Source organism: Elephantulus edwardii, unplaced genomic scaffold, assembly GCF_000299155.1.
Source record: "Elephantulus edwardii isolate Elephantulus edwardi_28Jun2011 unplaced genomic scaffold, EleEdw1.0 scaffold00003, whole genome shotgun sequence".
Taxonomy (NCBI): domain Eukaryota; kingdom Metazoa; phylum Chordata; class Mammalia; order Macroscelidea; family Macroscelididae; genus Elephantulus; species Elephantulus edwardii.
Genome location: NW_006399753.1, coordinates 2,893,035 through 2,913,946, shown reverse-complemented (window position 1 = coordinate 2,913,946; position 20,912 = coordinate 2,893,035). Strand labels below are relative to the sequence as shown.

Genomic DNA, 20,912 nt, shown 5'->3' with positions numbered 1-20,912 from the left:
CAGTGCTGCTGTCACAGAGACACCACAGTGCACTGTCTCAGTCACCCAGTGCTGCTGTCACAGACACCACAGTGCACTGTCTCATTTACCCAGTGCTGCTGTCGTAGACACCACTGTGTACCGTCTCAGTCATCCAGTGCTGCTGTCACAGATGTGCAGTCATTTGTTGTTGTTGATTGCCTTCAGGTTGAGCACGACTCAGCGACCCTATGAACAAAAGGGCTGAAGCCCCTCTACAACTATCGGACATTTATCACAGTTGAGTTTCCAGAGGCGTGTTGTTTAGAACGTGGATGCCACTCTCGCTTCAGCAGTATTATAACAAATACTTCAGTGGGTGGCTTTAGCAAACACTTTTTTCTCTGGTTGTTTATGAGGCTGGAAGTCTGAATTTGGGGTGCAGCTCTAATTGTAGTTGTTGTTAAGTGCCATTGAGTTGAGTATGGCTATAGTGACCCTGTGAGCAGCACACTGCCCATTGCTGCAGTCACTGGTCCGGTCCACTTGGTTGAGAGTCTTCCTCTCTTCACCGCCCGTCCACCTTTCAGGCATGATGCCCCTCTCTAACAAATAGCCTCTCCCAGCAGCATGCCCATAATGTGTGAGATGAAGGACCCTCTGGCTGCACATTTCTTCAGAACATCTCTCCTCCTCCTTTCGGCAGCCCGTGGGATAGCCAGTCCTCTTCTCCACACCGCAGTTCAAAGGCATACATTCTTCTTTTATCATCCATTGCCCAGAACAGCATAGCTAGTGATTGAAAAGACCATGGCCTGAGTTAGGTGCACCTTAGTCCTCAAACTAACGTCATTGCTCCTTACTACTTTCGAGATGCTCCTGACAGGCTCCAGGGGAAGACTTTATCCCTCTGTTGGACCTGAGGGAGGGCCTGTCCCTTGGGGGTCTTCATGTGTCTTGCATCAGCTGTCAGTCTCTTCTCTGCTTACTCCTCTGTGCCCATTGATGTCTCTAAAGAGATTGACTCAGGAATCCCCCCCTCACAGTGCTCCTGTCCCCTGAGTGTAAACAAGGCAGCCCATGCCCACGTGGGATAATGGCCGCAGGCAGGAGCGTAGGGGTCCTGGCACATGCTTGGGGGGGGCAGTTCAGTCTTGAATACTGAGGGTAGAAGTCTCTGTGGGGGAGAAATGAGAGAGCCTGGTTTACTGGTTAGTTAGTTCAGTGTGGTTGACTTTTGGTAGAAAAGTTTTAGGAACATTTCATAGCTTGAAGAAATGGGCTGCCTTCGTGCACGGTGCCAGGACATGGGCTCCCGTGCTGGGTCTTGGCTCTTACTGAGGCTACTGGGTCTTCAAGTACACAGACAGTATTGACTGGATGTTAAGACAGAACCCAAGACAAAAGCGACTGCTTTGGAGTCAATTCTGAGTCACAGACAGCAGCCCTCTGCGGCGGCGTTGAGCTGCCCACGTGGTTTCCTCAGCTGGGAACTTTCCAGAAGGAGGCCTGTCAGCCTCGTGGATCACCCGTCGGTCTGCTCACGGAAAAGCCGGTGCTTGAAACCCATCAGTTGCTGAGCTGCAGAAAGACATGTTGGCCTTGGAAATCCGATAGGATGCGTTTACTGTGGTTTGGGCTTTTGTAACTTGCACACACTGGTGGTTCAAATACACCCAGAGGTGCCTCGGAATTCAGGCTTCATGGTCCATCTCCAAGAGCTCCCAGCTTGGCCAAGCCTGCGGGCAGCTCTGACCCACACCCGTGGCATCTCGAGTTGATGGCCATCAGTGGCAACTGGCTGTTGTGTTTTTCTTTTTCTTTTCTCAGATGAAAGAATAAAATCGACTCAGCTTTTGTTTAACGCTTCATTGCGGTTTGGGTGAGGGTTTTGGTTTGTTTGAGTGGACCGGCTGCTTGGTGTTTTTGGGGAAGGCGGGAGAGTAGGTGGAACCCTGTTCATATCTGCCCTTCCCCCACTACGAGAGCCCCCAGGAGCCTTGGGGGCTTCCCAGGAGCCATGTGTGCTGCCCTCGCTTCTGTGTCTCCTTCATGCTGCTTCTAGTCCTTTGGCAGGAAGCTCAGAGAATCTGCTGCCCCCAGTTAGAGACAGAGGGGGATTGAACTTGGGTCTCTAGAACACAGGGCCATTTGAACCTGGGTCTCTGGGACCCTGTCCCTGCAGTCTGACCTGAGGGCTGAGTTCTGCTGGCTTTGTTCACTGCTGGAGAGCCAGGCACTGAGGTTGTATGACTCGCTTGGGTGTGATGCCTTTGAAGGTCCTACACAGCTCTTCTGGGCATCTGGCACTGACCCACCTCATACCCTGGGGCCCAGGAGAATGGAAACGTGCTGTTGGATGCTTGGACCCTCCAGGCCCCAGTGCGACTGTCCATCAGACTGTCCTCTCCAGCTGCTGGCAGCCCTGATGTCAGTCATAGGGCCCTCTGCCTGTGTCTCCACACGTACAGGACACCAAGCAGATAGCATCAGGATGTCTTACTCTACTGGGACCCCGTGAAGTGGTAACATCCTCACAGACCTACTTTCAAATGAGGTCCACCGATGGACTGGAGCATAGTTTTGGGGACCAATTTATGCCAAAATGTGATCCTTACAGGTGGACGTGCTATGCACTTGTGGGGATCCCATAGACGCTGGCATTTGTGGGCATGGAGTGAGACAGGAATGGTCTGTGTGGAGCTCCAGGCACATGAGACGGTGCCCATGCCACACCGTGCTAACCCTGGTCTGCCTTCATTAGGTTTCCCAGAGGAGAGGGGTCAGCAGCCCTCCCCTGGACGCCGAGGTCCTGTCGGTGTTCGTGCCTCCTTTCGTCAGTACAGAGGACAGTCAGATGGCCAGAGCCGGCGGCGCTGCCCTGAGCAAAACGAGACGACGCTCCTTCCGGAAGAAGAAGGACAGAGCCAGACTGGAGCAGAGCAGGGGTCTCCCAGGGGACCCCAAAGTCTCAGAGGCCGAGGACATCAATGTTCCCAACGGGGTGGACCTGCTAGCCCTGCCCCAGCTCTGCTTCCCAGGTACCGTTACTTGGAGGGACAGGGTGGAAGGGCCTGGCTGCCCACACGGAAGGATTCCTTTCTGGAGATGAAAGTAGACAAGGTGGAGCTGGCGGCCACGCTGATGGCGCCTTGTGGCCTTTGAGATTCATCATGGGATTTATTATGATTCTTGTTAATTTTGCTATTTAAAAACTATAGGACATTTTCTTTATTGTAGTTGTAGTCTGAATGAACGTTTACGAAGCACATTTGTTTTCTTTTTAATGATTTATGTACATCATGTTTCTAACACAGGCTGTGACCCCCTCACTGTAACAGCACTCTTCCCACTTCCTTCCTGGGGTGTGCGTTTCCATTCTTCCACCCCTCTCGCCCTGTCCTGCCTTCTGAGCCGTGTCCTTGGGCATAGGCTGCCCTTCTGGTTTCATGGCAGATGTTACATTATGTGGTGTGAAGTTGGACGTGACTCATAGCTGACCCTCCGGCAGGTTTTTAGAGGCAGTTAATCGTGTGAGAGATTACCCAGCCTTCACCCGAGGAGCCGCTGGTGGGTTTGAACCACGTGCCTTGGGTTTGGCAGCACAGCTCCTTACAGTCACCAGAGCTTCTGTGGTAGAAGGACATTTAGATCAGTGTGAGTGAAGCCAGGTGTCAGGGCAGAGGCTCCCCCGCCCAGCTTTCAGAGAAGTCGGTCGTGACACCAAAGAAGCGGCCGAGGGGCCTGCACTGGCCAGGTGCTGGATGGGAAGAGCCCTCATCTAGGACACGGGGTCCCATGCTGGACATGGATGTGGCGGGGGGCTGGTGCCTGGTGACATGCACTCTCTCTTCCTTCCGTCTCCAGGAGGCGTGTGTGTGGCCTCTGAGCCCAAGGAGGACTATGTCCACTTCCTGGTGCTGACCGACATCTCTGGGAACAGGACTCATGGTGTGGTTGCCCAGTTCTACCGACCCCTGCACGTAAGTGCCTGCCTCTTCCGCAGCGACAGGCCAGGTTGGTTGTGAGCTCACACAAAGTGGAGTCCATCCTGTCAGTAACGTGAGGTGTACACCTCAGTGTCCTTCCCTGAACCCCAGGACGGTGCAGCGTTCACTCCATTGGAGTCTGTAACCTCCATCACCTGGGAGGAGACCTCACCTTCAGCAGTGGTCGCTCCCTACCCCCAACCCTCCCTCCAGCCCTGCACCCACTCACCTGCTCTGCTCTGGACCTTCCAGGCAAGCGGTCACTCCCACTGCATTCCTCCACTCCAGCTTGTCCTCGTCCTTCTGTCCTTGATGAACGCTCGATGGTTTCCATGCCAGGCTGCTGTGGCCGGCATCTAAGAGGTCCCACCAGGCATCCAGCTAGTGTGTCCGGCGTTAGTTTATATTTTTGATAGGCCCTGCTGGGACCTGCCAGGTGCTCCCTGTCAGAGCAGTCAGCGGCAGCCGGGCACCTCTGGCCCCTCTTGTCCCTGAGTTCACGGCTCCCAGTCAGAGCAGGCAAAGGAGGCAGCCGGGCACCCTCTGTCTCCTCTTGTTTCCAAGGTTCATGGCTCCCCGTCAGAGGAGGCAGCCGGGCACTCTCTGGCCCGTCTCGTCCCTGAGTTCACGGCTCCCCGTCAGAGGAGGCAGCTGGGCACTCTCTGGTCCCTCTTGTCTCCGAGGTCCATGTAGACCATCTGTGGGCTAGTTATTTCCTGGAGTCTTTGATTTTTCTTCACTCTTTTTCCCTTCAAATGGGAGGAGATCAGCCCCTGTGTCGTGGACAGTCCACAGGCTTCTGAGACCCAGTCCCCGCTCGCCTCAGCCGGAGGAGGACACTGCCTTTGTGGCCTGGGACAAGGGCGTCGTGCGACGGTGCTCCTGGCCCTGCGTCAGTGCTGCCTGAGAAGCTGCAGTGACTTCTCTCCTCCTATGTGTAAACCCCACCCAAGGCCCTGCTCTCCCACAGTTCTGGCTCCTAGTAGCCTTCTACTAGGACTCCAGGGCTGTGACTCTTCATGACTGGAGGCCTCCCTCCTTTCTCCTGAGGAGCGGCTGCTGGATTTGAACTGCTGACCTTCCACTGTAGCCCTTGACAGACACCACTTCTGGGTGTGTTAGAAGCACAAGCAAATGCAGGTGCAGAAACACCTCCGGCAACCTCTGCATGCTGTGGCCGCAGCCCTTCCACCTCGGCACGCGTCGAGCTGACGCATCTGCTGTCGTCCACCTGTATGACTGTTAATGGTGTTGTTGTTGGGTTGTGTGGCCTTTTGCTCGGCTTCCCCCAGTGTCCTCGCTTGGCCGTGTCGTGGACGTAGGTCTCAGGTGCACCATTCGTCTCTCACATTGGGGGAAGCATTTTTGAATTTTTATTTTATTATTTTGTATGTGTGTGCCTGCGTGCGCAAGATGGATTGATTCGGTGACTGGGGTAATCGGGATGGGTGTGTCAGAGGCGGTGCGGTTGGTGCAGGGTAGAGCAGGGTTTAGGGCTGTTGTGCATAGGGTCGCTATGAGTCGCAAACGACTCGACAGCATTTAACAACAACAACAACAACAACATGTGTGTACCATCAAATTGGATCTGACTGGTACAGGAGGAGATTGCCCCTCCTCCAGCAGAGCGTCTGGTGGATCCGAACCGCAGGGGAAACCGTTTTTGGGGTGAGGTGTTTGTGTGAATCATCTGGCTGGTGAGGACTTTGAGGGAAGTGACATCACTGAAGCCTTGTAGTGATCCATGTCCTGATTCCTCTGGTTTCCAGAAGCAGAGAGCACACCTGGGAGTGAGGGGGGCTCCCAGTGCTCCCCCGGGCCTGGAGAGGAAGGCCTGCCCGGGTGCACCATGCTCAGGGGTGCTGAATCATGTCTTCATCTATCACTTCGTGTTGAGAAATGGATTAAATCTTGTCTTCCTCAAAGTATGTATTGAAAGTCCGAGCTCCTCTACACACACTACAACAGTTAAGCCCTTGGCTAATAGCCAAAGTGTCAATAAATTGAACCCATGCAGGAATTTCTTGGAGGAAAAAAACCTGGGGATTTATTTCTAGGACAGCAACCTTGAAACCCTGCTGGGCTATCCTACTCTGTCAAGGACTTCACTCTGGGACCAAGATTCTCCTGACCCGGGCCTGGGTGCTTTCCATCGCATTATGTACGGTGAAAGTTGGACATTGAATAAGGAAGACCCAAGAAGAGTGGGTGCCTTTGGATTGTGGTGAAGAGTACCCAGGATACCGTGGACTGCCAAGAGAACAGACAAAGCCATCTTGAAAGACTTGCAGCCAGAAAACTCCTCCTGAGAGAGGGAGGTGTTAGCTCATGCACTTAGGCATGTGGCCAGGGTGGTCAGTCCCTGAGAAGGACAGCATGCTTGTCAAGTGGAGGGTCAGTGAGGAAGAGGAAAACTCACAGCTGCACAGTGGGCTGAGCACGAGAGAGGCTGTGAAGATGGGCGGCACTGGGCGGGGCTCGGCTGGTGTTCCTAGGGTCGCGGATCAGAACCAAGTGAGGGCACCCGGCGATAACTGTCAAGTGGGGTCTCTGAGTTGGCATTGACTCGAGGGCATGTCACAACAACAATCTCGGGGATGTAATTCCACCAGGAACGAGGTCCCGTGATAGATTAGTGGTGTTGTCGGGGACTGTGATGGAAAGAAGGGTTTAGACACAGCAGGAAGCAGAGAGGCACCACGTGGAGATCTGCAAGGAATGGGAGGAGCCCTGGAGACGGCTGTCCCCCAGCAGAGAGCGCCTTCCCACGGAGCCGGCACCCGACACTGGGACTTCCCGCCTCCCAGATGGTGAGAAAACAAGATTCCGTTTGCTGAGGCTCCTTTCTCTGGCACATCTGTTACAGCAGCTCTAGACACCAGAAGGGATGCGGATGGAGTCGGGTGGGCTCTGCCTGTGTCGTGGAGTCGGCTCCCAGGGACCCTGCAGGACAGGCCACTTCTGCAGGTTTCCACAGCCTGAGTCTGTACAGAGGCCACTGGCCGCCTGCTTGTGCGGCCTTATGGGCAGATAATGGGTCTGAATCACTGACTGTGGACTAGTGCTGGATGCTTTAACCACGAGCCACCATGCCTCTTTCCAGGGAGGCGCAGACCGCCTCACGTGCCCTGGACACCATGCCGGTGAGAAGCCTGCTCCTTTCACGGTAATGCACAGCCTCCTGTCCCTGGCCTGCTGTGTCCCACAGCGTGCTCAGAATGGACCTCCACAGTGGGACCTCTCAACCATGCATGCCGGGTCACCGTCTTCCTTCTGTGAATGGTCAGCATGAGCACTCTGGCCAGCATGGACTGACCATGGGAGTCAGCTGCCTTTCTCTCAGGACCTTGTCTGTGGTGGTTGAGTGGCCGCTGCCTTCCGGGATCTGGATTGTGGTGGCCAGGTGGTAGCCAAGGGGCCCGTCCGTGGTGACTCAGTGGTCAGTGCTTTCTAGGACCTTGTCCGTGGTGGCTGACTGGCCATTACCTCCCAGTTCCCTGTCTGTGGTGGCCAAGTGGCTGTTGCTTCCTGGGACCCAGTTCCTTCCCAGCACCCCGTCTGTGGTGACCAAGTGCTGCTGCCTCCCAGGACCCTGTCCATGGTGTCTGAGTGGCCACTGCATCCTGGGACCCTGTCTGTGTGGCCGAGTGGCCGCTGCCCTTTTCCAGGCCCCACCCGTCCCCTCTCGGGGACCCTGTGTGCTCATTGTACACGTTTTCTCTTCTGCTTCTCTCCTGAAAACTCCATTTCTTTTTTAAAAATTTTATTTTATTTTGTGTGTGTGTGTGTACCATCAAATTGGATGTGACTGCTACCGGAGGAGATTGCCCTCCTTCTCCAGCAGAGCATCTGGTGGATTTGAACTGCGTGCCTTCCGGATTGCAGTGCAGCTTCTTGCCACTAGGCCGCCAGAGCTCCCTTGAAAATGCTGTTTCTGATTTTAACTCTTTACAGTGTAATTGGTGATAGAAGGTGACACGGTTGGCCGTCTTCACCGTCTGCAGTCCACTAGTCACTGTCGCCCCATGTGAGCACTCCCATCTGCTTCCTCAGACACTTGGGTCCTTCCGCTGGTCACCACACATCATCTTCCGTCCCTGCGGACGCTTCCTGCAGGTGGACTCTGGCAGCACGTGGCGTGAGTGTGGCTCCTCTCACTGTGCAAAGTGGTTGAAGCTCATGCTTTGGTGGCTCAGGGCTCAGGGCCCATCTCCTGCTGGCCAAATGGTCAGCCCTGGGTGAGCGGACCGTGCACTGCTTGTCTGTTCTCGTTGGCGGCATGGCGGAGGTGTCCACCCTGCTCCCTGATGAGACTGCAGCAGTGGACACTGTACCCGCATCTGCTCGCACCTGCCTTCAAGCTCTGGGACGCGTGCCTGACGTGGAGCTGCTGGGCCTTATGGCCGTTCTGAGAGTCAGCTTGGAGTCGGTTCTCACTTGACAGCGTTGCACACAACAACAACAACAACCACCACAACAGTGTTTCTAAGGCACTCTGGTGATGTAGTTGTTAGATATGCTGTGCTAACGGGAAGGTCAGCAGTTTGACTCCACACCTATCTGGAGAAAGATGAGGTTGTCTCTTCTGAGAAGATTGACAGCCGTGGACACCAGTGGAGGGCTGCCGGGTGGGAGACATGTGATGGCAGTGGGCTTGTTGTTTGGGGGTTTGCAGTTTTGGTGGTTTGTTGTTTTGGGGGTTTGCTGCTTTGGTGGTTTGTTGTTTTGGGGGCTTGTTGGTTTGTGGGTTGTTATTTAAGGGGTTTGCTGTTTTGGGGTCTGTTGTTTGGGGGACTTGTTGTTTTGGGCTCTCTGTGTACCTGGCAGGAACCTTCTCACTGTTGTCTACCATTTTTACATCCCACAAGCAATGAGAGTCCCCGTGTGTCCACCTTCTCACTCACACCATTTTCTGATCATGAGTGTTTCTCCCTCCCCCAGACTTGTGTTCTTGAAGTCAAGGGTGCCTTAGCCATCCTGGACACCTCGTAGGGGTCGGCACCACGTGAGACCCCACAGACGCTGAGGGGCAGGGCTGCTGGGCTCCGTGTTGAAGGAGGCCTCTCTCCAGCGTCTGCAGTGGACACGTGTGCTGTGTGTGCCGTGGTGCTGACCACTGTGAACTTGGGGCTGCGAGTGGACAGGCTCTGCCCTGTGGTGATGCTGTTGCTTGCCTCCCCAGAACGGATACTGCTTCTACAACGGCCAAGCCCACTGGGAGCCATCCCGGCCGGCGGTGGGCGCGGCTGGCTGCTTCGTGCCCTTCGCCGTGTGTGTCATCTCCCGTTACCCCTACTACAACGCGCTCAGGGACTGCCTCTCCTGGTAAGCCAGCCCTGGGGCCCCGCCCGCGGTGGTCGAGCATCAGTGGTCAGCCCACGGCATCCCGATGCAGCAGGCAGAGCCGTTCAGAAAACCCGGCTTGTCTGTGAATGAAGGACGTGACACAGAGAGGTCGAGCCAGGCCTGGGGACGACATTAGTCTGGAGGGTTCTGTCTCTGCTCTGGCGTTTTAGAGACAAGTGACAGGACACGTGTTGCCTTTTCTTCTGAGAAGGTGAGACGCCCAACACTGCTATTCTGAGCTGTATTTACAAATTGCCTTTTTTGGTGAGAGTCAGTGACCGTCTTACTGCTGATAACGGGAGTGTAGTGAGAGCACGCCGAGGAGTCTCTAAAGTCTGGAAAGTGTTGCACGGACCCTGATGTGTAAAAGTGACATGATATTGCAGTAGTAAAATAATAATAATAATAATAATAATAATAATAATGATGATGATGATGATGTTGTTATGTGCCGTCGAGTCGCTTGCGACTCATTATTATTATTGTTAAATATTATTATTATTCTTCCAGCTGTAACAGTAGAGACATCATCCCCATTGTTAGCAGCCTATATGACGAGGCTGCTTCCTCAGTGTGGGCACCGTTCAGTCCCCCTGACATGTGGGAACTGTTCCATCAGTCCTGATTACACAGCTCGGTGGAATTTGTAAAGATCGGGTGGCGACCTTGACAAGGGCTCGTCTTTGTCTCGTGGTGCTGAGCGCTGTCGAGGGCCAGCCCTGGGTTGGTGTGTGTGAGGTGGGTTGTGGGGTGCAGTGGGGCGTCTTGGACGCACACTGGCCTCGCACAGTGAAACACTGCCCGCCCCTGCTCCATCCCCCCTCCTTGCTGTCCTGAGCCAACATGCAGCGACTGTGTGAGCCCGTCTCCCTGACGGTCTTCCTGTTTTACGCTGACTCTCCACACGGCCAAGCCTGATGTCCTTCTCCAGGGACTCGTCCCTCCGGGTGATGTGTCCAGAGGATGTGAGATGAACTGTCATCATCCTCGTTTTGAGGAACATTATGTCCACACTTCATCCAAAATAGATTTGCTTTTCTTCTGGCTAAAATCCCTGCCATCAGGTCAGCTGTGGCTCAGGTGACCCTCCGGCGGGTTCTGTCCAGTTGACAGTCACTCTGTGACCCTCCATTGGGTTCCGTCGACAGTGACTCATAGTGACCCTGCGTTGACAGTGACTGAGAGTGCCCCCCCGTCAGGTTTCGTCCAGTCGACCCTCTTGGGGTTCTGTCCAGTCGACAGTGACTCAGCGTGACCCTCCGTCAGGTTCCGAGGCAGTAACTCTTTATGGGAGGGACTGCCCCCTTCCTCCCGAGGGGTGCGGGCAGGCTTGAATGACCTCTGTTGGCTGCTGAATGCTAAGACGCTGTGCTACCAGGGGCCTGTTCCAGCAGTCCATGGCAAATCCAGCATTCTTTGTTAACACCATAATTAAAGATACCAGTTCTTCCGTCTCCTTGTTCCCTTGTCAAGCTTTGCCACATATGGAATGATTGAAAATTCCACAACTCTGGTCATACTTACCCCCCACTTGAGTGAGCAGAAGCCCGGCTGTTCGCTTTGCAGCCTGCGGGACTCAAGCCACAGCACCTGCACGAGCTGCTTCGCACCAGCGTCCTGGCTGTGTGTTCCTTCATGGGCACAGACACTTTTGTGGACAAGAGCGCTGCCTTATCTCCAAAGAGAATTTCTTGAGAACTTGTCTGCCAGGGCCAGGGAAATCACAGGAAGATAAATTAAGGCATGGCCTTTTTCTCTATTTTAGCTGATAACCTTCATTAGCTTTTTAGTCTAACCATTTTCTCTAAATGAGCCTTGGTGGTGTAGTGCTTCCTGGGCTGGTAACTGGAAGGTGAGCAGTTCAAGTCCACTAGAAGTCCACCCAGCCAGTCCTTTTGTAGATTGTTTTTTTTTCTATAATTATATTTTATTAATTTTCATAAACATTTACAGAGATTTTGGGTTTCCATTCATTCATTGTTGCACTATTCTCTCTACCCTCCTCCCAGTTTGTTCTTGTCCAAATGCCACAGTGCTTGTCAAAGCCAGTTCTCATTAATCTTCTTTGTCAGTGTGTCCTTTGCCATTCCCTATCACTCCTCCCTGAGAGAGACTTCACCCTGAGTCATAAGGAAAAGGGGACGGCGTATTCTCTTAGCTACTTCCTGCTGAAAAGGGACGCTGTGGGTTTCAGGGTGAAGATCTTCTCTAACTACTCTAAAGGGCCCCTTTGGCAGTAAGAAACACATAGACTATTATGGAGATTGATTTTGGAATTTAGATGCACTCTTATTGATTATGCTTGGCCGTACATGTTCATATCCTTGAAGATGTATCATGGGGGTGTTGCAGCCTAGAAGACACAAATTTGACTAACAAGTTATAAGTACATAAGTCAAAAATTATGGAAAAGTAAAAGAAAAGATTCTTTCATTGTTTTACAAACCCTCCCCCAGGTCCCCTCCACCATGTAGCCCTCGCTCTAGACTCCTGTGATGACAGAAATACCTACTTATATATCTCTTTTAAACATTTTTCTCCCTCCTCTGTTTCAGTGCAGTATACATTATTGAACCCATCTTACTCAGTCTCTCCCCAACCCCAAGGACAGTCCCATTCTACAACAGTGGCATCATGTAATATTTGTCCTTTTGTGACTGGGATATTTCACTCAGCATAATGTTCTCCAGAGTCAACCATTTTTAATAATATTGCATGAGTTCCTTGTTTTTTAATGCAGCATAGTATTCCATTGTGCGAATATACCACAGCTTCTCTAGCCATTCGTTTGTTGATGGGCACTTAGGTTGTTTCCAACTCCTTGCTATTGTGAACAAAGCTGCAATAAACATGGGTGTGCCTTTTGTAGATTGTTGAGACTGGCCAATCCCCTTGGAAATGATAGACAGCCAATCCCTAGTGGATAGGGTAATATGCCCCATTCACTTATACCTGCCTATCTATGTAGCGAAGCCAAACAATGGCTAGGAAAAGTCACTGAAATAGAAACTCCACATCTCCCTGAACAAGGCTGCTAGGGAATGTTATCAACTCAATCACAGCGGTTTAGCCTCTTCAAATTTTATACCCAAAGGTTTCTGAGGCATAGTTTTTACCTGTTTCAGATGTACAGTTTGATTCATTTTGTAATCTCCTTTTATTTAAAAAATTTCAGTTTATTGATCCACCTGAAGCTCTGCAAAGATTTTGAAGTTGATGATCATATAAAAGAATTTGCTGCAAAATTGTCTTTAATACCCAGCCCACCGCCAGGACCGCTACATTTGGTAAAAAAATCTGCGATTACCTGATGCTTCTGCTTGCCTTTGCAAAGAGTGAAATTACTGTTAGGCTATTGGTGCCCGCGTTTTAAGATGCCGAGCCCTAGATGTGCTGCTGTGGTCTGTAAAGTGGGGCTCTGTCTGTGCCGTAGTCAATGCTGCCTGACCCGCTCTGTCTCCCCGCTGTGCCTGGGGCGGCTCCTGCCGATGGTGCTGCATCTTGGTCTTCACAGATCTTCAACATGAAGCCGCTGCAGGTCGTGTTCCCTTCACAGGCAGATCCCGAAAGCCCTCTCATAGACTTGGACCTCCACCTGCCCTTACTGTGCTTCCGAGCTGAGACAGTGTTGCAGGTAAGTCCTGTCCGGTGACACCTGTCCTCTTGAGCTTGTCTACTCCTGTCGGGTATGTGTGTGTATGTGTCCATGTCCACATCCATGTCCACTCCTGTCAAGTACGTGTGTGTGTCCATGTCCACATCTGTGTCCATTCCTGTTGGATATGCGTGTGTGTCTGTGTGTGTGTGTCCGTGTCCACATCCATGTCCACTCATGTCGTGTGTGTGTGTGTGTGTGTGTGTCTGTGTCTGTGTCCACATCCATGTCCACTCCTGTCAGGTATTTGTGTGTGTGTCTGTGTCAGTGCCTTACTCCTGTCTGTTGACATCCGTGTCCCCTCGTGTTGAGTTTACGTGTCTGAAGCCAGGTCTGCTCCTGTTGGGTATGAGTCTGACATGTGTATCTGTGTCCCTACCATGCCCACGCCTGTCAGATGCGTGTGTGTGTGTGTTTCTGTGTCTGCGCCCAGTGCTTACCATGCCCACGCCTGTCAGATGAGTGTGTGTCTGTCCACGCCCAGTGCCCGCCATGCTCCCATGTCCGCCTGGCCCCGCAGGTCCTCACCTGCATGCTCACCGAGCAGAGAATGGTGTTCTTCTCGTCCGACTGGGCCCTGCTGACCCTGGTGGCTGAGTGCTTCCTGGTCTACCTGCACCCGCTGCAGTGGCAGCACACCTTCGTGCCCATCCTCTCTCGTCAGATGCTGGACTTCGTCATGGCGCCCACCTCCTTCCTCATGGGCTGCCACCTCGACCACTTTGAAGAAGTCAGCAAGGTCAGTGTTGTCCTGGTGCTGTGACACAGACACCCCAAGGAGGCTTTCTCCTCCAGACATTGTCCATTCACACAGTCGGGATTCAGGGGGACGTCCCTCTCTGTCAGCCCTGGACGACGTCCTGTCCCGTCAGTGTGTGGTATCCTGGTGGCACAGTGGGTAAATCGGTAGGCCTGTAACTCCCACACTGGTGGTTTGAACCCACCAGCCAGTCCCCAGGAGAGATGAGCTGGCTTGCTTCCGTAGGGGTGACAGCAATGGGCATCCTCAAGGCAGTGCCTCTGTCCCCGGGGTCCCTGTGAGCTGGACTTGGCTGGGCCCATGGGACCGGCTTGGTGGGCACCTCAGTGTGACCTCTCCTATCTCTGTGCTTATTTCTTATTTTCTTCTTCTTGTTACATTTCTTACTTGTGAGAGGGTTGGACCCACACACACAGTAATCCTGCTCCACTGATGTGACAAAGACAGCCTGGTCCCAAGTAGCATATGACCTGGAAAGAGGGTTAGGGTTTTGAACACTTCTTTATGGGGGCACAGTTCATTTGGTGGCACCTGTGCCCCGGCCAGCCTTCCCCTGAGCAGAGCCTTGCTCATGTGTCCATACCTCAGCCACAGCTGTCACATCTTTCCTACACTTAGCTGCCATCGCTCCTGGGGAGGCATCTGTTCAGGCTGGCTTGGTGTCGCTCTGTCCAGCGTCCGGAGGGCCTTGTGTGTGCAGGCAGGGTCTCCACCCAAGTGGTGCCTCATGGACACTGTCCCCATCCAGGGAATTTTCACTCTCAGTCAGTTGACTTTTTAGTTAGAAACTCCCTGCACACAAACAGAAGAGCACACGAGTCCTGGGTTCTTGTCACCCTGTCACCACCCTGCACCCCATTTCCCCTGGAGCATTTCAGAGGAGCCCCGACTCTGCCTCCCGTCCAGCAGGCACTCATCAGGGCAGTGTTGCTGTAGGGGCCCCGGGGTGGAGGTTCTGGGGTGGGGACCCTGGGACGACCGAGGAGTTTCCAGGTCTTTGTCAGAGCGAGTGACTCACGAGGGTAAACATTCGTCAGAAATCTGTCCAGGCCTCAGGAATGCACAGAGATGAGCGTCCCCCCTCTGCCCCCAGAGACTCAAGTCAGAACGTGGGTTTATTTTGGTCACTGGGGGAAGAGGCATTTTGTCTCAGACTCGTCAGAGGAAAGTGACTCCAGTCAGTGGTCAGGAAGGAAACTTTCGTGATGGATGGGTTCCGCAGGTTTAAGCAGAACAGCCTCTCTTAGCTGAGAGTGTTTTGGGCCTGTGTTCGTGGGTTTTGGTGCTGGTGGTAGGTACAAAGAGTGCTGGGCCAGGCTGGGTGAGGGGGTGGGTAGGTGGAACGTGGCCTCTTTAGAGGGCTGTCCATGGCTGGGCACTGTGTGTGCCTGGCATGGGGGCCGGCAGGAAGGGGCAGCAGGTGCCACGGACCTCCAGAAACACTTCAAGGTCAGGCCCAGAGCAAACACAGACAAGTGGAGTTCCTAACGAAATTCCTACATCACCCAGAAGCATCTGCATTCTTTGTCACAGAACACCCTTCAGAGCTACTTGGGGCAAAGCTTTAAGAGAGAGAGAGCGAGAGAGAGAGAGAGAGAGAGAGAGAGAGTGTGTGTGTGTGTGTGTGTGTGTACTGCCCCGCCCCAGGGCTTCTGGCTCCTAGCACCTCTAGGGTGTGTGTGTCTGGGCCTGAGGTGGGCACAGTGGCAGGCAGTTCCCGAGTGGTCATCGCAGGGATTTAGCAATGTGTCCGCTGGCTTCCTGGAGGTGACCAGGGCAGAAAAAGCAGCTGTCTGCACAGCCGGAGGCTGCATTCAGAGAGGAAGCAGACCAGGGCCCCTGAGTCAGGTTGTGGCGATGAGTCGTCATGGGAGGAGAGTGACCAGCACAAGTGGAGTGGTCATGTGAGGGCTGGGGACAGAGGGCCCCGGACAGCATCCTTTGTAAATGCCACCACAGGGTTGTGAGCCTGGGACAGTGAACCTTCAGTCCAGGGACAATTGGCCTTTTCCGGTCTGTCTGGTCCTCTGTGAGGAAAGAGCTGAACTTTGGGAAGACGCGGGGGGAGAGTGAGCCTTGCTGGCTTTGCATTGTTTTATAGGAAGTGTTTGCGGCTGGAGGCCCTTTGTGGGGCAACGGTTATGTGTCACGACTAGCTGAGAGCTCAGGGTGCATACACCCAGGGGCGCCATCAGAAGGTCACAGGCGTTGGAACCTCACGGAGCAGATCTCCTCTGTGCCACGGGGTCGTCCTAAGTCAGGATCGATTCGAGCAGCGAGATCGAGTTCTGTATCCGTTAGTGTGATACACTGACCCGTTAGTGCTGCTGTGTGTGAGTGCTTCCCGAGAACTGCAGTGTGGGGAGTCTTACACCGGCTTCACCAGTGTGTCTTTCAGGAGGCCGACGGTTTGATCCTGATAAATATCGACAGTGGCAGCGTCACCTGCTCGAAGCCCTCCGGTGATGCCGTGGACATTCCTGACGCCCCTCTGCTCGCGGCCCAGACCTTCATCCAGAGGTAAAGGTGGGCGGGCGTGCTGGAAACCGTCTGCATCCCACTCGGGCTTTGTGCTGGTGGTTGTTGGGTGCCGTCAAGTTGACCAGCCTCATAGCAAACCCAGCAACAGCAGATCTGGACCTCGCTGTGGCCTGCACCATCCTCACCACCATCTGCATGTGATAGAGACCCTCACGGCAGGGACTGTCAGTGCATTGTGTTGAGGGTCTTCCTCTCTTACGGACCCCCAGCTTTCCCAGCATGTCTTTTTCCCAGGAATAATCCTCTTGGCAGCAAGCCCACAGTCCACAAGATGACATTTCCCCATTGTTGCCTCTAAGAGCACCCTGTGTGCGTGTCCTCCAAGGCACATCTGCTGGTTCTTTTGCCAGTTCAGCACCTCAGTTCAGGGGCATCAGTTCTTCAGTCTTCTTTCATTGTTCAGCTTTCTGATGAGTAGGAAATGATTGAAAATATCATGGCTTGGATCAGGCACCCCTTAGTCTCTAAGTTGATTCCCTTGCTCGTCTGCACTGTAAAGAGGTCTTTTGCAGCAGATTCCCCCTCCCAACACATCTTGATTTTTGACTGCTGCTTCCATTTTGTGTCAGTTGGGTACTTTGTCTCGTAACAATATTTAAAAGTGTTCCACTTTATGTGCTTATAGTTTAAAAATTGTTAGGGAAGATTTGGGGGGAGGGAATCCCCAAAACAGCAAACCCAAAACCCCAACAGGTGACTATCTCTGTTCTAATCTTGCCTTTAATCATGGCTGTGCAGAGAGCTGGATGGTCACAGACCTAGGAGTCTTCCAGAAGCCCCTCTGTGTCCTGGGCCCCTGCAGCACGTGTTCGCTTGTCCTTACGTGTATCAGATGCCTCTGCTTAGGAACACAGGACCAAACTGAGTGACCAGTCGGTGCGGTTAACCACCCATAGAGGAGGGGCGCTGTGCTCCCCTCCCTTCCCCTGCTCCTCCTCCTCGGCTCCCCCTCCTCCCCCTCTTCTCCTCTCCCCCACACTTTAAATTCAGAATTCTAAGCCTTAAATCTTAGAACATATTCCAGGCTCCGGAGGCCAGGTGAGGAGGGACTGGCTTGGGTGAGTGTTTGCCTTGCTGCTTGTTTGTAGGTATGTGGTGCCCACAAGGGTTTCCCTGAGGCTCCGCAGGTGGGGACGGAACCTGAGAGGGGACGTGAGTGGGTCTCCCAGGTGACTCCTAGGTGCAGCTCGCATTCCTGGTGCTCTGTTGTTTCCGTCAGACACTGGCACCCACTGGCCCTCGCCGTGGGACTTTCTACATGTGCTGTGACAGAGGCTGCTCCTGGGGACTCTCCAGTGCTTTCTTGTCACTCGCTCGTGCTCTGTCTTGCTTGTATGGTGGCCCATCTTTGTCCATGCCGTGGTCGTAGGCTTTTATAACGTGGACGCACGTGGTGGAGGCGCTGGACCCCACCCCTCAGTGGACATCTCAGTCTGCTGGTGGCTGTTGTCAGATGCCATTGAGTCTGTTCCATGCACGGTGACCCCGGGCACCACAGAATGAACGTGGCCAGTCATGTACCATCCGCAGTCTCTGCTGTGCTCGAGCCGTCGTCAGAGCTGCAGTCAGTCCTCGGGAGGGTCTTTCCTCCTCCTCACTGATCCTCTGCTTTCCCTGCGTGATGTCCTCCTCCGGGCTGACCTCCCTGACCACATGCCCACAGTGTGTGACCACGTGCCCACATGAAGGAAGTCTCACCAGCCTCGCTCCACGGAGCACCCGGCTGCCCTTCTCCCAGGGCAGATTTGCTTGTTCTTCTGGGGTCCCAGGTGTGTTAAATGCCCTTCACCTGCCCCATAGTTCTGCCCAGTGTCTGCAGTGACGGGCTGTGCGTGCTGGAGATGTGAGGGTGGCACAGCACAGTGCCAGGTCCAGTGTTCCTGGGGTCCCTAGCCGTCACATTTGGCAGAGGGCACCTAACAGCCATGATTTAAAGAACCAGTTCTCTTGTTTTTTCTTATTCATTGTCCAACCTTCACATGCATTTAAGTTCCTTGAAAATATGGGGCTTTGGCCACACCTTAGTCCTCAGGATAACATCTTTGCTCTCTAGCTCTCTACTTCTCCCCACCCCCACCCTTGTTGTGTGCTGTCAAATCGGATCTGACTGGCACAGATTGCCCCTCCTTCTCCAATGGAGCATCTGGTGGATTCGAACCGTGCACCTTCTTGCCACTAGGCCACCAGAGCTCCACTCTCTAGCTCTAAAGAGGTCTTTGGCAACATATTTACCCAGGGCTCAGGCTGGCAGATTTTGTTTCATAAACATGAGAGTGCCTTGGCCTCTGCCCGAGGTCCCTCCAAGCCTGGTGAGTTAGGGGTCACATCCACATTGGGGTGGGCGTGTCTCCACGTGGTGGTGTCTGTACAGCTTCCTTCCCCAGATGCCCTCTGGCCTCGTCCTCATTGCATTAATGAGAAGTGTGTCTGTGCCATCTGCCTGTCTGTCCCTGACCCTCCAGGGCCCAGGGCCAGAGTCCTCAGCTTTCGCAGCCCCAGGTCCGCCAACCAGCTCAGGCTTATAGCTGCGCCCCTGGACCATGCCCTGAGCTACCCCACATGAGATGTCCTCCCTGCTGGCCCGGTGCTATGGTGCCCAGGATGCTGAGTGCAGAACCCACGATCTTGCCTGCATGGGGCGTGAGAAGGGAAGCTCCTGACCAGTTCCTGACCAGCTAGTCTGGAGGTGACCTGAAACAGAAACGCTTGGGCCACCCCAGGAAGGAGTTGAGGGCTAGTGACTTATTCCAGGGGGCAGGTCTGTGATTTGGTTCTGTATCAGCGTTCACATTTGCGAGTGGAGAAGATTGTCCATGATGCATTTTTTAGAACTTTCTGTGAGGAAATATAGACATGGACTCCTCCCTTACTGACCATCTTGTTACCTGACATTTCAGGCTCACCAGGTGTTGATAGGTCTGTTAACCAACTACTGTCACTATTAACCTGGCTTTCCTCCCTCCCTCAGCCCTTGCCTCAGAGCCACTCTCCTCTGTCAGGCTTGGGGATGAAGCAGCCAGCCACCTGTCCCACCCCATCCCCACTTCTGGACCCCTTTACAATACCTTGTATGAAAGTGGGGGATGAGGTGGATTTTTAGGGTGCCCTTCCAGGAGGGGTCTGTGCATGGCCTGAGGGGCCCAGCACATGGGAGCAGAGGTGTAGGTGCTCCCTGCTCCCAGTTCCAGGAGAGACAGACCCTGCAGCAGGAAGGCACTGGGGTGGCCAGTGCCCAGGGCGCCTGCAGGAACCTTCAGCCTCCTCCCCTGAAGCTGGGCTTCAGGGCGCCTCTTCCAAGCAACTGCCCATGTCCACGCCCTCCAAGCCCAGTGAAGCATCTCACTTCCACAGGGTCTGTCCTGGCCTGTGGGGTGACTATGGGGGCATGGGGCCAGGCAGCAACTGCCTGGCTATCTTGATCCCCAGCCTGGCAGAGCTTCCAGGGGTTCCTCTAGTGCAGGTCCATGATGGCAGGGCCTTGGGGCTTGGGGTGTGGTGGCATGAGGCTTGGGAGGTGGGGCACAGCAGTTCCTAGGGTCCAGCTCCTGAGTGCCTCTGTGTTCACGTGACCCTAATTTTGGAGCCTCACTGTGGAGGCTGAGCTTGTCTGTCCACCCTCGGGTGCTTGGGCAGCTCATGACCTTCCCTGTGGGGTGTACCTGTCACCTCTCTCCATTTTCTAAGCCTCTTTGCCCCCAGAGACCCCCTGTAGCTGCCAGCAGGAGCCCTGAGTCCTCCATCCCCGGCCTGGGTGACCACTGTCCAGCCTTGTTCTCTCTGCCTTTGCCTATTCTGCACGCCTCCTGTCAGTGGGGGTCACAGGTAGTCACCCTATGACTGACCCTCTCCCGGTGTGATGTTTTCAGCTTCCCCATGCTGCTGTGTGTCACAGCCCTGACTCCGGCAGTATGCGGCCAGGCAATGACTGTGTCGATTGATTTTGGGGGCTTCAGTGATGTGTTTGAAATGATGACTTCTACATTATGGGTATTTGGAACCTTCTAGAAAATCCCTTAGTTTGTTTCAGACTGTGGTCTTTTCAGTCCCTTGTGATGTATCTGAGAGCTGGACCGTGACTCAGGATGGCAGAATCGATACCTTTGAGCTGTGGTGTTGGAAAAGAGTGCTGAAGATCCCATGGGCTCCCAAACGAATGATGTCTTGGGGGAGATGCAGCCAGAGTGCTCCCTGGAGTCAAAGGGAATAAAGCTCCATCTCCTCTCACAGCTCTGGGCGTGTTGCTAGGAGAGGCTATTCCTTAGAGAGGACATCATGCCAGGAAAGCTGGGGGGACAGCGAAGGAGAGGGAGAGTGTCAATGAGACAGACTGACAAGGTGACAGCAGCAAAGGACTTGAGTGTCAGAGATTGTGAGGGTGGCACAGGTAAGACCAGGCTCACATCTCTTGCTCACAGGGTTGCTGTGAGACGAGCTCAGCTCCATAGGACCTAACAGCTTCGAACAGAAAACGCCAAGGTGCTGAAATGGTGTGTGTGCTTGGCGGCTCTCTGAAAGCATGGCGGTGTGAGCCTGGCCCGAGCGTGCGGTGCAGAAAGGCCTGGCGATTTCCTGCAGCACAGCCAGCGGACACATATAGGGTACAACTCCACTGTGTGTATATGTGCACACACTCACTCACCTGCACTCACAGTGTTGTGCATGC

At 53.8% G+C, this 20,912-nt stretch overlaps 1 protein-coding gene across 1 annotated transcript in view; it reads left to right on the top strand.

Annotated features, from left to right (window-relative positions):
• The window catches only part of DENND3 (DENN/MADD domain containing 3), a 75,160-nt gene that overhangs the window by 2,565 nt on the left and 51,683 nt on the right, over positions 1-20,912 (top strand). Inside the window, exons 2-8 of the mRNA XM_006879262.1 lie at positions 2,723-2,999; positions 3,826-3,941; positions 9,130-9,272; positions 12,469-12,580; positions 12,808-12,927; positions 13,469-13,687; positions 16,107-16,228. Of these exons, the coding sequence (XP_006879324.1) occupies positions 2,723-2,999; positions 3,826-3,941; positions 9,130-9,272; positions 12,469-12,580; positions 12,808-12,927; positions 13,469-13,687; positions 16,107-16,228 (1,109 nt within the window). The remainder of the gene's footprint in view (positions 1-2,722; positions 3,000-3,825; positions 3,942-9,129; positions 9,273-12,468; positions 12,581-12,807; positions 12,928-13,468; positions 13,688-16,106; positions 16,229-20,912) is intronic.